Here is a 12,854-nt window from a genome sequence, read left to right as displayed (position 1 = left end):
TTATTCCATAACACACACTGTGAACAGAAAAGTACAACTTGCCAGGGCACAAAACAACACAGAAAGAAGACAGTTATTAGAGTAATGATAGCAGGTCAGACAGGAGCTGAGAAAAGCTCACCTCAAGGTAATGAGCTGGCATACAGACGAGCTGAAAACAAAACATGAAAAATCCATACTGAAATAACTGGCAGAGCTCCAGCTCCATTGTAACATTCTAATCACAAAAGCAATAGCACACCAATTAGAAGTGCTACAGGCGTATCTCTGCCTGGCAGTGCAGAAACAGGGGCTTTTTTCTGTTTTCCAACACCCTGCCAAGGTCTTGCTGCATCTCTGGCACTTTGCTCAGCAACCAGGTTTGGTACAATTCAAGGATCCCAGCCCAGTGGGCAAGTTCTAACCTCTGTAGACCATGAATGGCACCTCAGCAGAGATTCCCTCGCTGTGCTGTGGTTTCAGCAGCTGAAATCTGCTTTTGCCTCTCATTTAATAAGTTTCAAAAGTTTTCCTTTGTGACCCAAGACTACTAAATCAAGGCAATCTGTCTGAAGCATTTGACCGAAACTTCACATTCTCATGTTCTCCATAAAAAAAATCGATGCTAAGAAATCTGTATCAATATCTCGAGCTTCCAAAGACTTAACCCCAGCAGCAGCAGTCAGGGGGCTTGACTGGCTGCCACCTCCTCAGAAACTGCAGAAGAGTGCTTCATGCTCCGTCAGGCAGAATCCCACTGCTAAGCACAAGAACAGAACCTTGAAGAGCAGATGACTCTGAGGTATTGGCACAACAATCTCTCAATTCCATATTATTTTAGTGTGGCGTTACTGAGTTCTGGGTTTTGTTGCCACTTGAATACTCATTACAATGATGTGAGGTAGGCTTTTTGTCTCAAAGGATTGTCACTCTAAAAAACGAGCATTGCCTCTACGTTTTGCAAGATAGATTCCTCAAGAGGAGATTGCACTTGGAAGTGGGAACTGAGAAGAGTAGTCTCCCTGCACTACAGACAGAGCCAAAGAGGATTTCTAGGCATTTTTGCAAAAGTGGAAGTGTATCATTTTAAGAACACAGTAGAATGTTTAGTCCGTTTCAAATGCAGCTAGCTGACCTTCTTAGAAGAAACAGTTAAATGTTTTAGCAATGGGAATGAGAAATGCAGACTAACGCTGAATCTAGGGTAATTCCCAAGTCAAATCTGAAAAACTGTGTGCACTTCAGGTTTAGAGAGTGGGGTTTGTTTTTTTTTAACGTTACAGTTCTGAATCTAACAGCCTGTGTTCAGGGTAGTGAAATCTATTGACATTTTTTAGGCAAAAATGAAAGATGAATTGATTTTCTTAGATGCCAGTATTCTGTGAGATTGAGCATCCCTATAGAGATCTCAAATGGAGCCTGTTGTCTTACTAATTTGCACACCACACTTTTTTCTCTTTTTCCTTGATTAAAACCTTGGTAAAGAACTGCTCAAACCTTGGGAGTTGCAAGACATAACGGTAGGCCAGCATGTGCCAAATATGCCACAGCACGAGGTCTTTAGTTGTCATCCAGCATACTGTGAGTAAGCAATTGGCAAGCCTCTTCTCCTCCTGCCTCCCAGGACTTCTGTTATTGAATTGCTACATAGTGTATCTTAGCCTAATTGAACTCATTACTTAAGGGACTACTCTGTCTACACAAGTATTCAGGAAATATTATTCCCAAATAACCATGTGTGTATCCTTATGCTGGAACAAGAGTGGGCTTAGATAACACACCTAGATAAAATAATGAAGGAAAGATGCTCTGCCAGCTTCACAGAATCTAGAGAAATGAAACCTACCAGGAGTGAGTCTCTTTTCACAAGAGAGTCGGTAGAAGAAATCACACATGAGCAGTCAAACTCCTAACAGCAAGAGAGAAAGATGCCAAAAGGAGTGGTCTTACAAAGAAGTAATTTCTTCGGCTTTAGAAGTGCAGCTACACAAAGACATGATGGAAAATGGCTCCAGCTAAAACGTTTCCCTGCTCAGGATGGAAAAGAAACATTCCCTGCTCAGGTTAAGAAAAAAGGCAAACGTCTTCCTCTGATTAAAAAGGGACAATAAAGTCACCATGGACATTTGGTTTTGCTTATAGTGATGTAAATCAGGAGTGATTCTATAGAAAGTAGACTAATAACTACGCTGGGTAAAAGAGATTAGAATGAGGCCTTTTATAGCTGTGACTATCAGGACGTGCTAAGGGTCATTTTCATTCCTGTTTTGAAGCCCTCTGATAAGCTTTGGAAACAGTAAAACATTCTGTTTTTTCCTAAGACTGCAGAGTAGGGGTAATCTGGGAATGTGCCTGGGGTGTCCATGCACACCAACACTGACCAGATGATCCATCTGGTTTCGGCAATTCCCCCACCCTTAACAACTGAGTTTTACATTCAAAAGTCTTACCTGAAAAGGTGCTTTGTTATCTGTAACTGGGGAAGCTCTAAAAAGCAAAACCCCAAGCCAGACCTCCTAGATCAGGCACGTTATTCAGCTCATAAAGTGATGGGAACCAAATGGAGACTTGCACACGCCTCCTGATGACCACATCCTTCTGTGTGCACGCCTTGTTTGCTGCACATGACGGGTAACAGCACGGGAACTCCAGCACAGGTGGTCACTTCATGCCCTTCACCACCAGCCCATCACAAATGCAGTGCTTACGGTAGTGCACCTACAGGTCCCACATGAAGTGTGCGTGGTAGCAGAACAAGCAGCAAGTGTTTGACAAAGCTGGCTGAGCCACAAGTGTTAATCAACACAACCAACAGAAGTGCTGTCTGGTAACCAGAGCTGGGCAGTGGAGAGATGTCAGTAACCCCCAGAGGGAAAAGAAAGAGATTCTTTAGACCAGATTCACCCACGGTTACTCGTACCTTTGCTCCATGAATGAAACCAGTGGGACCAGCGTCAGTGAGGACACCTTAAACAAAGCTCAACCAAAAGCTTTCCCTATATTCAAATAAAAAAGACAAGAAGATCAACACCTAATTGAGCTGATGTATTTAGGGGACAAACAGTTGCTAAGGAGGTTGCTTAACACCATACTGCAAATCAGCAAGATAATTCTTACCTGTAAAAATTACTAAATATAGTTTGCCCACATGGGAAACAGATGACTGTCTGTTCAACATCCAAATGATGGCAAGAACTACCTTTGTAGTGATTTAATTATTTATTTTAACGTACTTACATACAGGGAGTGGCTCGTCCTGATAGAACAGCTTGTTCCAACATAATGTAAGTAAAGATTTTTCTGACTTAGCAGAGGTTTTTAACACATTTGAGACTTCAAAACTTTCCTCACAAGCCTTGATAAACATAACCATGGTGACAGTAGGCTTTTTGTTGTCAAACTTCCAGTTTTTCTGGTTTTACTGAGGGCCAATGCCATTTAATGATGTTTTACTTGCACATGAGCTGGGTAATGCTTTAGCAAAGTATGCAACACACAGCTTGAAATTAATTCTAAGCAGCTGAAGAAATGTACAACATACATGTTCATAGGCACATGTATATTATATATGTTGGTGTATAATAATATATACACACACGTTTATTTTAACGTTTACCTTTAATAGCAAAAAGTACAGTAGAATTCCACTGATAGCAAGATTTGATTCTAGATTATCCATAGAAAATCAATGCACCTTTTTTCTGAAAATCAACACAAGCTCAAAACAAAATGTGACACCAGGCAGTTCTCTGACGTGGTCCAGAACCGATACTCAATTTGAACACCTCAATAACTGAATTAAACCCTGTGGTAATCAAAGAGATACTTGATAATAAAGTATCTCCATCAGAAAACATTACTGAGTACAATCTTTGTATCATTCCCAAGCAGGTGAGCGTACAACATTTCGGACACAGCCTCTCAGTCCTGACTGCAGCCCGCAGGTGCTACTGGAGTCCAAGTAATAAATAGTACATGTAAACTCTCTAAAATCAGTGATAATAGCAAGCACTTTCCATCTTTGAAACACTGTACAAACATAAAACTATTCCTCACCACACGCCTGTGAGGTAGGTACAAAAGCCTCACCCCATCTTTACTGACGGCGATTCATCCCAACACTACAAGGTGCTACCTGACTCTGCGAGGGAGGTCACTCCCCGATTCCCAGGGGCTCCAGAAGTGTGGAATTCCCAAGCAGAACCAGTCTAATTAGCGACTTGCCCACGTCCCTACAATAAGTCAGTGGCACAGCCCGAAGCTGTTGGCTTTCACATTTGTCACTTTGTCCACTGATCCGAGACACTGTCCCTTCTGAAATAGGTAAGACACTCTACACTGGCTCTGTGATGTGCACAAACGTGTGTTCCTCTCTTCCCAAACCTGCCGCCACCTTTAGTAGCTGCAAAGGGAAGGCATTTCCCTCTGAGTGCCTACCTTGTGTAGCAGAGCCAGAGCAGGTTTCTCACATTTCTCCACTTTTATGTGCAGAAGTTACAACTTCTGTTACTTATGTGAAAAAGGACTGATTGATTATTCACATGGTGACAGAAAATTCTATGTAAAAGGGCACAGTCATTTTTTTTCTGTTAGATTCAGCTTTCAGGACCTCATTTAGAACAGAGATAATCCTGTGGTATGTAGTAAAATATATGCATTCTCTTTTCCCCTTTTAAAAATAAACTCCAGAATGCTTTTCCTAGACATATTTTTCACATACTCTATAGACAGTCATTGCTCTGATGACATGTAAAGTGAAGCAAGACATCTCAACCTGGAAGCAGTCCCTCTTGCACCGGTATAAACCTGGAGCATCTCCACTGAAGCCCATGGAGTTTCAGTGGTGTAACAGCAGGAGCCAGTGAGGTTAGAACCAGGACTTCCATCCTCCTGACCATCTGTGGCTGCCCTATACCAGCAACACTAACCAGCCTCATGCCTTCACCTGGAAGAAAGTGTGCCGACAGCACATTTCTTATCAAATCCTGTGAGCGAGGCACGTACCTGATCCCGCCACTGCTGACTTCACCGCTCATTACGCTAGTGCTACACACGGGTGTCAAAGAAAGGGCAGCTCTTCTGCAGAACTACGGGAAAAGGGGAAAAAAATGAAAGACAGCACATTCCAAATGACAGAGTACACATGGAGAACTAAGTTAAAGGCAGTACAAACACAGCACAAGCCCAACTTTAGAAAAACATAGTCTCTGTCAAGACAGAATGGACAAAACAGGTAAAGGAACACACAATATATTGCGGGCTAATATATACCAGGGAAAAAAAAAACAAAATCCAGGCAAAAAGTAGTTATGTCAATCACTGGTCATAAATGCTGTCTTCCCAGTAACTCATGGGAAAAGTCTAAAAGAACTTGAAAGCCTTGCTGCAATTTTCATGTTGCAAAATTTCCCTCTCCTCAAAGAGCCGTAACTGGCAGCTGTTCTGAGGATGTGCAGCTCCTCCACAGCTCTGAACACCTGTAATTCAGCACTTTGCCCATTTCCATCTGCACCGCACATTTTACTCTTTAATGTCTCCCTATCGTTAAAAAAATGATGATAACAATAACCCATAGATATTTAAAACCAGGCACCATTCTGCTTTTGTCCTCTGGTGTCTGGGAGGAGGGGAAGGCGGGTGTTCTTCCCACCCGTGTTTGGAAAGGAACCGTGGCTGTCGGCTCCTTTGCTTTCCTCCTCTTCCACAGACGCTGCTTGCTCTCAGCAGGGCTCAGGGCTGCGTGTGCGGGAAGAGAAGCACAAACCTATTGCTGTTGGTGCTGAGACACTGGAGGAAACTCGCACCTTCTTGGGGCAGGTCATATAAAACACAGCATCTTCGTAACAAGGCCACTGAAAGATGATTAATACAGATATATTTTTTTTCTCTCCTTTATTTCTCTTTCATCAGTTTTAAATGCAGCGGGCATTCACCAGCAGATTATAACAGCTCGAAGGTTACTCAGACACACAGATTTCTTTTTTCAGGAGACGCTTAATCACATGCCTAACCTTAAGAATGTAAATACTTTCATTTAAACCAACGTGAAAAAATAATTTGGTTAAAGTCAGACATGCTTTGATAAAGTAGGGTCTTGGGGGAAAAAAAACCAAGGAATAAAGCCATGGGCTTAAACACACAGGTTATGTCATTTGGAATGAACGGATGCCAGTTGTCACGTTCTTTTCTCTCTTTCTTTTTCCCTTGTTTTGCATTTTAGAATTTGAACTGCTTCTGGTAAATTTGGTTTTTTTGAATTTTCCCATGCAGTGTATCATGAATACTCAGCAGGTGTTTAAACGACACAGAAAGGCAGCTTTTTTGGTAGACAGTACATGATAAGAGCTCAGAAAGCAGTCAATTTGAAACAGTATTCCTTCCAAAGGCTGGTATTCCCCCTTCAAAATGTACTTTTTGTTTGGTTGGGTTTCGTTCTGCTGTCCTGCGAGAAACGCTCTTACAATTCGTTCTGATCAGAAAAGAGACTTTACTAATTCTACTCCTTTGCACTGTTAATAGCTATTAGAACAGCATTTGAACATGAGGTGTCGGCCTCGTCCCGACTTTCAGCTGCGACGATTAGGAGTCGTTGACACCAATCTACCAGGAGCGACCTCGCTCTCGTATCTCGCTCTGTCGTTAGAATAATCAAGGAACGCAATTCAGAAATAATATTACATCCTGCATTTTATTCAATTCCATATGACAAAAATAGTAACCTAGACTAAGACATCCATTTCAATCAGTAGATGTGTCAAGCCAACAAGATTTAATAATAAAAAATATTGGATCTAGGTAACAATTCCCAGCTGGTTCAGGGAGGCTCCTAGCCCTACATGGTATCACAGTATAAAAATAGTGTCTCTCTTCACCATGCAGAGAGGAGTGACCTAACCCTGAATACAAAATGGGGTCAGTCTTACTGTACCATCATCAACCATCTTATTTACAACACTTTACATCTTTTTTTTCCTCTTTCATTTCTTCTTCTTTTTCCTTTCAAGTTATAGCCATCTTTCAGGGAACAGAGATAACACTACATGGTACCAAATTCTAACCCAAAACAAAAATGAGAGAGGAGCGTGTCACACCAAAACTTACACAGATAAATAAAAACATTCAATTGCTGAAATACAGCAACATTAAGCCACCTCAGTTTTCTTTTTTTTTTTCCTCTTTGTTTCAACGCTTGGAAACACCCCTAACCACCCACACACTGCAGCAAACGAGATGTTGTATTGTAGAGGCTTTACAGATCTATAACTCTGCTCGTATAGAGATATCCGTATCTATATATCTCTACCTCATCACTGCAGAAAATGGAGCTGTAGAGTTCATTGTTCATTTCCAATAGAAACAAACAGTTAATAAGTCTTTGAAGCTCTTTTCACTCCGTGACATGATGGCAGAAATAGTCCATCCTCTTACAGTAATGGTTTGTGTTGGATAAGAAAGATTGTCCTATTTTTCAGTCTCAACTGAGAAGACCTCACTGTCTGATTTGTTCTTCGGGGGCATAAAACTCCTTGCGCTGTTACCCAGCTACCCACAACGGCCCTCAAGCAATCCTGCCCGACGGAAGCTCGCACTCTCACCGCCACCACGCTTGTAATGCACAAAAATGAGGTAGTACACAAAACAGTCGCTGTTCCAGTCTCGGTTCACCCCAGCCTCCTCAGCAGCCCCAGCCCAGCTCACGGGGGAAGCCGCCCCCTTCCTTCACTCGGCATACCTTAAACAACACCATCGGCCTAAAACCCTCTTCGATTGATCAGAGTACATTGTGCTTTGGAGCAATCTGAGAAGATAATCAGCCAGAGTTGGAAATAAATACAGAGCATTTGTCTGTCGCTGCTGCCCAAGAGTTCTGACTGCGCTCCCATGTTATTAGGCAGCCGGCAGCCTTCTCGTGGGTACGTGTGAAAGAGACAGAGCAGGTTACAGTGAAATTAAACCTACACAATGTCCTCCTCCTGCTATCCTAGACTTGAATTAATATCACACTCCTAAGATAAACGTGTCCGAATTTCTGTCGGGGGTGGTCACGCTTTTAAGAGGGCTTTTCTACAGAAAAGTTAAATGAATCGTTTCCATTTAAGAAATGGCAGGCCCCGCGTTTCCTAAGGCTCTGACAGTTCTCTGTAGCTTTTCTGCTTCATTAATAGAGATCTCTCATCGTTTGACCTCGGAACAAAACAAGAAACTGCAACAGGGTTCTTTCTCCTCCTTACTCCTCGAGCCAAAGCACTATTTATAAAATAGTTCACAACTTTGTCCAGTTTCAAATTATAGACAAACCTCCCTAGTACAAAATACTAAAAGTGCAACAGTATAAATTAAGAGTTTGCCACCACGTTATACAAACATTACCTTTTTATTGTACAGCTTTGATAACAACGGAGCACTCACTCACAACGGTTTATAATGTTGTGAATACCTTTCGGTGCTTAAGGTTTGTCTGTAACTTGTTTTCCAATCATCGAGCTAAAGTCCACACTACATTTTTTTCTTTTTTCATTTAATAGAACAACTGTCCACATAGCAGCTACAAATATTTAAATTAAAAAAAAAAAGGTTTGTTACTGACAGGTACTTGCACATGAAAAGCATGCTATCTTTCCCAATAAAACTTCACAACTTTGCCTGCATTGAAGTAAACCACTTACTCATAGTAAAACAGAATTTGTTCCAAAAAACAAAAAACCAAACCAGAAAAAACAAACAGAGAAAAAAAAACAAAACCAAAACCAACCAACCAAACAGAAAAATCACATAGCCAGATGTATTTCGCAGTACAAAAAGCTTCATTTAAGTTTGGGGCTAGTATATTGTCTGTTACCCGCATAATCTTAACATTATAAATACTACAGACAAGGATACTGTAATAATACACAGCATTGGGGTACTAAATCACTTATTTAAGATTAAGTCTCCTAAAAACATAGTCCGAGTTGCTAACTAATCTGAACAAAACCAGCAAGTAAGTGTGACAGAATGCCGCAATGAAGCCCCCCTGCCTCGGGTGGTGGTTAAGTTTTGTAAGAAGCAAAGTGGACGCAGACTAGCCTCTTCTGTTTCTAATGAAGTTATCCCATGACGTGTGTGTGTGTGTTCGCTTGTTTTCTGTTAAATTAAAAGGTTTCAAAGTTCTCAGTAACAGTCAAACTCACTGTTGAAAGAAGTACCATGCAGATCTTGCAAGACAACTTTTCAGCAGCCACAAAGTTACGTATTTCTGCTATGGGTAAAACTTTAAAAGAGAACCTATGTGTTTTAGTTCGGGAAACTAATGCTGAGCTTCGAAAGCTGTACACGGGAGGGGACGAGGGTTGTGCCGAGCAGTGGTCCAGCAGCTATGAGGGATGAACACCTTTAATTTATGCCAATCTCTTTATTATCCTCAATAAATCTGGTGAATGGGCGACTGGCTCCCGTTTCAGAACTTGCTTTGTCCAGACTGACAATGGGAGGGCTGCTGCCCGTGCGGGCTTTGTCCATGCCACCGGTAAGGTTACTCAGAGGAGGGATGGCACCTCCGCCTAGACTTACTGGGAGCTGGGGGATGCCTCCGTTCTGTATGACAGAAATCTCATTGTTCTTCATAGCAAGTCCGTTAGTGATAGCTGCGGCGTACTGGTTCCAAAAATTGGGGTCAACGTTCATGGCCCGAGCTGCCAGATCCTTCTGGAACATCTCGGAGAACTTGAGCGCGTCGCCGCCGAGCAGAGCCATGGGATTCTCCACGGAGAGCCGGCGGCCGCGGCGTGCTGGGGCGTTATTCCACATGTGCGTTCCCATGTGAACCTGCAGAGCAAACGGGGACAAGAAGCACCCCCAGGTTAGCACCGTCTGGAGGGGCCGCCGGCCTCGCACGCCCCGACTCGTGGCAGCGCTTGCTGCCTTGAAAGCAAACGCCTCTTGATTCACGTTAAAAACAAATCAGCTCTGGTTAAAACAAGAGTTCTACATCAACCCACACAAGGGAAGCCCAGCTCTGCAGGAATTTTTCTTCTCAGTGAAAACAAACGCAGCACTGCAGGAATAAAGAGCACGTATCCTCTTAGGGTAGGCCAGTTCACATGCAAGCTGGAAGTCCTCACCTGCTGAAGATTGCCAAGGGCACTACTGGGAGAAGGGCACTTTTCTCTACCCTTCCCCTTTTTACATCTTGCCTGTTTTCACACTTTACCTCCTGTCAGAGGCACAGATCATTGTGCTAAATTTAACATATATATATTTTTTTTTAAAAGGACATTTAAAAATGTATTCCCCAGGCCGTGTCCTGATGTTGAACCAGACTGTGGGAATAAGAGGTGTCGGTCCCGTAGCACCCTGCTGTAAATCAGTGGGAAATGGCTTTCTAGTCTGCAACGGCTGCAGAGTGGAATAGAAAGCAGAAACCTGAGAGGCACCCCAGGTGCTGAGCAAGCTCTGGCTCGCAGCGAGGCTGCTTTGCCCTGATGGTCCACGAGAAGTGCCAGCACACATGCCCCAGCCGAGCGCGTGTGCCACCGTGCCTGCTAGCACCATGGTGTGCGTGCACCGGCACCCGGAACCAGCCTAAAAGCTCTCCGGGCATGGCAGAAGCACCAGAGCCACCACTGTACAGCTTCTCCTTGAGGTTCCCTCCTCTCCTGCCTTTGGGACACAAGCCTGCCGAGTTCGAGCGCAGCGCCTTAAACCCCACCCCGAGCCTTTACGGCTTGATTTGGCCTCTTACCTTAAGATTCCCCTTTGTGGTAAATGCTCTACCACAGATTGTGCAACCAAACGGTTTTTCACCAGTATGGGTGCGCTCGTGTATCTGCAGTGCACTTGCTGAGGAGAAGGTCTTCCCGCACGACTGACAGTTGTGCTGCTTGGGAGTCCGGCGAGGGGGGGGTGCCAGCATAGGGGTGATCCCCGGACTCATCACTGTCTGTGGTGCAGCAGGAACCTGGATTCCAGCTGGAAGCGAGGGAACCTCACCCAAAGAGATCGGCTTGCTGTGACCATTCACTTCCATTTTGATCATGGTAGGTGCTGTACTGGTGACCAGGCTAGGAGTACTTTGGCTGGGACCTAGAGTAAAGTTGGGTTCAAATAACTGAGAAGGCAGCTCTTTTAATTTGTGCGTCAGTAAGTGCTGTTTTAAATTACCCATAGTGGAACACCCACGACTGCAGACTGTACAAACAAATGGACGTTCTTTAGTATGGCTGCGGTAGTGAATTTCCAATGCACTCTTACAAGCAAAAGGCTTGCCACAGATATTACAAACAGTACTTTTAAACTTACCACGTTCTCTGTTCAGGAACAGCAGGCTAAAAGGAGCCTCCTCTTTGATGATGGGTCTTCCTGGGTTGGTGGATGTCAGATCTAATGCACCTCCGTTTTCAGTCGCGGGTGGTGGACTGTCTGGTTTTTCTGTCTTTAACTGTATTTCTTGTGGCTCTTCCTGGTTACTGAGGCCTGGAGACTTGGATCGGAAGCTTTCGCTATTGCTGTTTACGGGAGACAACGCTTGCATGGAGGAAGAAGACTCTGACATCGCAGGGCTGCCTGCACTCTGGCTTTCCAGATCACCGACGGCTGACGAGGAGTCGTTGCTCAAATGGTCACTTTCCCCTGACCCGTTCTCTATGGATTTTAAACCGGCCAGCTGCTGACAGTTCATGACGGAATCGATCATTTTCATCTGGTTCTCCAAAGCAGCAATGCTGGAGATCACCGAAGGCGGCGAGGAAGGACACGACCCAGAGTAAGAGATGAGGGGTTTGGACGAGTCGCTTGCCGTGTCCTTGAGCTCCGGGTCCTCTTCCATAGAGTTTTCGTCGATGTCGTCGTCGAAGTTGCTCAGCGTGTCGACGTTCTTCTCGTCGTAGGCAAGCTCTGAGTCCATGGCGTCCTGGAAGCCCTCTGGCAGCGGCGTGTTCGGGATCTGCCCGCCCATGTGCATGCGAATGTGCTGCTGAAGAACGACTGCGTTGGTAAATTTCTTCTGACAAATGGGACACGAGTGCTGTACTCTAAGTGGCGGCTTCGCTCGATGAACTCCAAAATGTGTTTTCAGATTGCCTTTTGTAGTGAAGGCACGTCCACAAATTTTGCATTTAAATGGTCTTTCTCCTGTATGCGTTCTGTAATGCATCTTGAGAGCGCTCTGACAACTCAGCACGCGGTGACAAATGACGCATTGATTTGGATCTGTCATCTTCTTATCAATGTTCTCCACTAGCTGCTGCAGTTTTGAGGTTTCTGACGTTTGCATAGAGTCTAGCAGACCACCGAACGGAAACTTGGCCTTAAACTGGTCCGACACTGCTGGAAGCACGGGGTTTGGGAGGCTCGTTGCAACACTGCTGTCTGTGACAGTCGTAGCAATTGAAGACGTGGAAGCTGTGGACACCTGCCCGCCTGCAGAAAGGTCCCCGAGCCGCGTGCTCGTGGGAGGCAGAGTGACAGGTTCTGCCTTGGTCAGAGATGAGCCGCTCTGAAGGGGCTGCGGGGACTCGGAGGATGCCGGGACGCCCGACTCCGAAGCGTTGAGGCTCGGGGACAGGGAAGTGCATTCGCTGGAGGCGGGAGAAGGCCTCTGGGGTGACCTGCTCATGGGAGTGATGCTTGGAGAATCTCCATAACTGTTTACACCAGGTATGGTGGGGGGCAGCTGCAGCCCGATGGAAGTCGGGACGGTGGGCAGAACGGGTTTGCTGTCCAGCCACGTTGTGACCGGCTTTTCGGGAGGCAGCGACATCCCGTATGGGATTCCAGAGCAGGTGGGCACGTTATCGAGGTATTCTGGAACGGGGTAAGGGTTCATCTGGATGTGAGGGTATTTCTCTTTATGCCTCTGAAAATGGACTTTCAGGTTGCCCTTTGTGGAAAAGCGGTTT

The 12,854-nt window shown here is 44.6% G+C and overlaps 1 protein-coding gene across 1 annotated transcript in view; it reads right to left on the bottom strand.

Annotated features, from left to right (window-relative positions):
* Positions 1-9,351: 9,351 nt before the first annotated feature.
* Positions 9,352-12,854, bottom strand: part of SALL3 (spalt like transcription factor 3) — a 19,361-nt gene continuing 15,858 nt past the window's right edge. The window contains exons 2-4 of the mRNA XM_061995528.1: positions 11,257-12,854; positions 10,700-11,040; positions 9,352-9,783 (exon numbers count right to left, since the gene is read on the bottom strand). The exon at positions 11,257-12,854 is cut by the window's right edge and continues 1,339 nt beyond it. Of these exons, the coding sequence (XP_061851512.1) occupies positions 9,352-9,783; positions 10,700-11,040; positions 11,257-12,854 (2,371 nt within the window). The remainder of the gene's footprint in view (positions 9,784-10,699; positions 11,041-11,256) is intronic.

This window comes from Colius striatus, chromosome 4, assembly GCF_028858725.1.
Source record: "Colius striatus isolate bColStr4 chromosome 4, bColStr4.1.hap1, whole genome shotgun sequence".
Lineage (NCBI taxonomy): Eukaryota > Metazoa > Chordata > Aves > Coliiformes > Coliidae > Colius > Colius striatus.
Note: the sequence above shows the minus strand (reverse complement) of the source record. Positions and strands in the feature narration are given on the sequence as shown.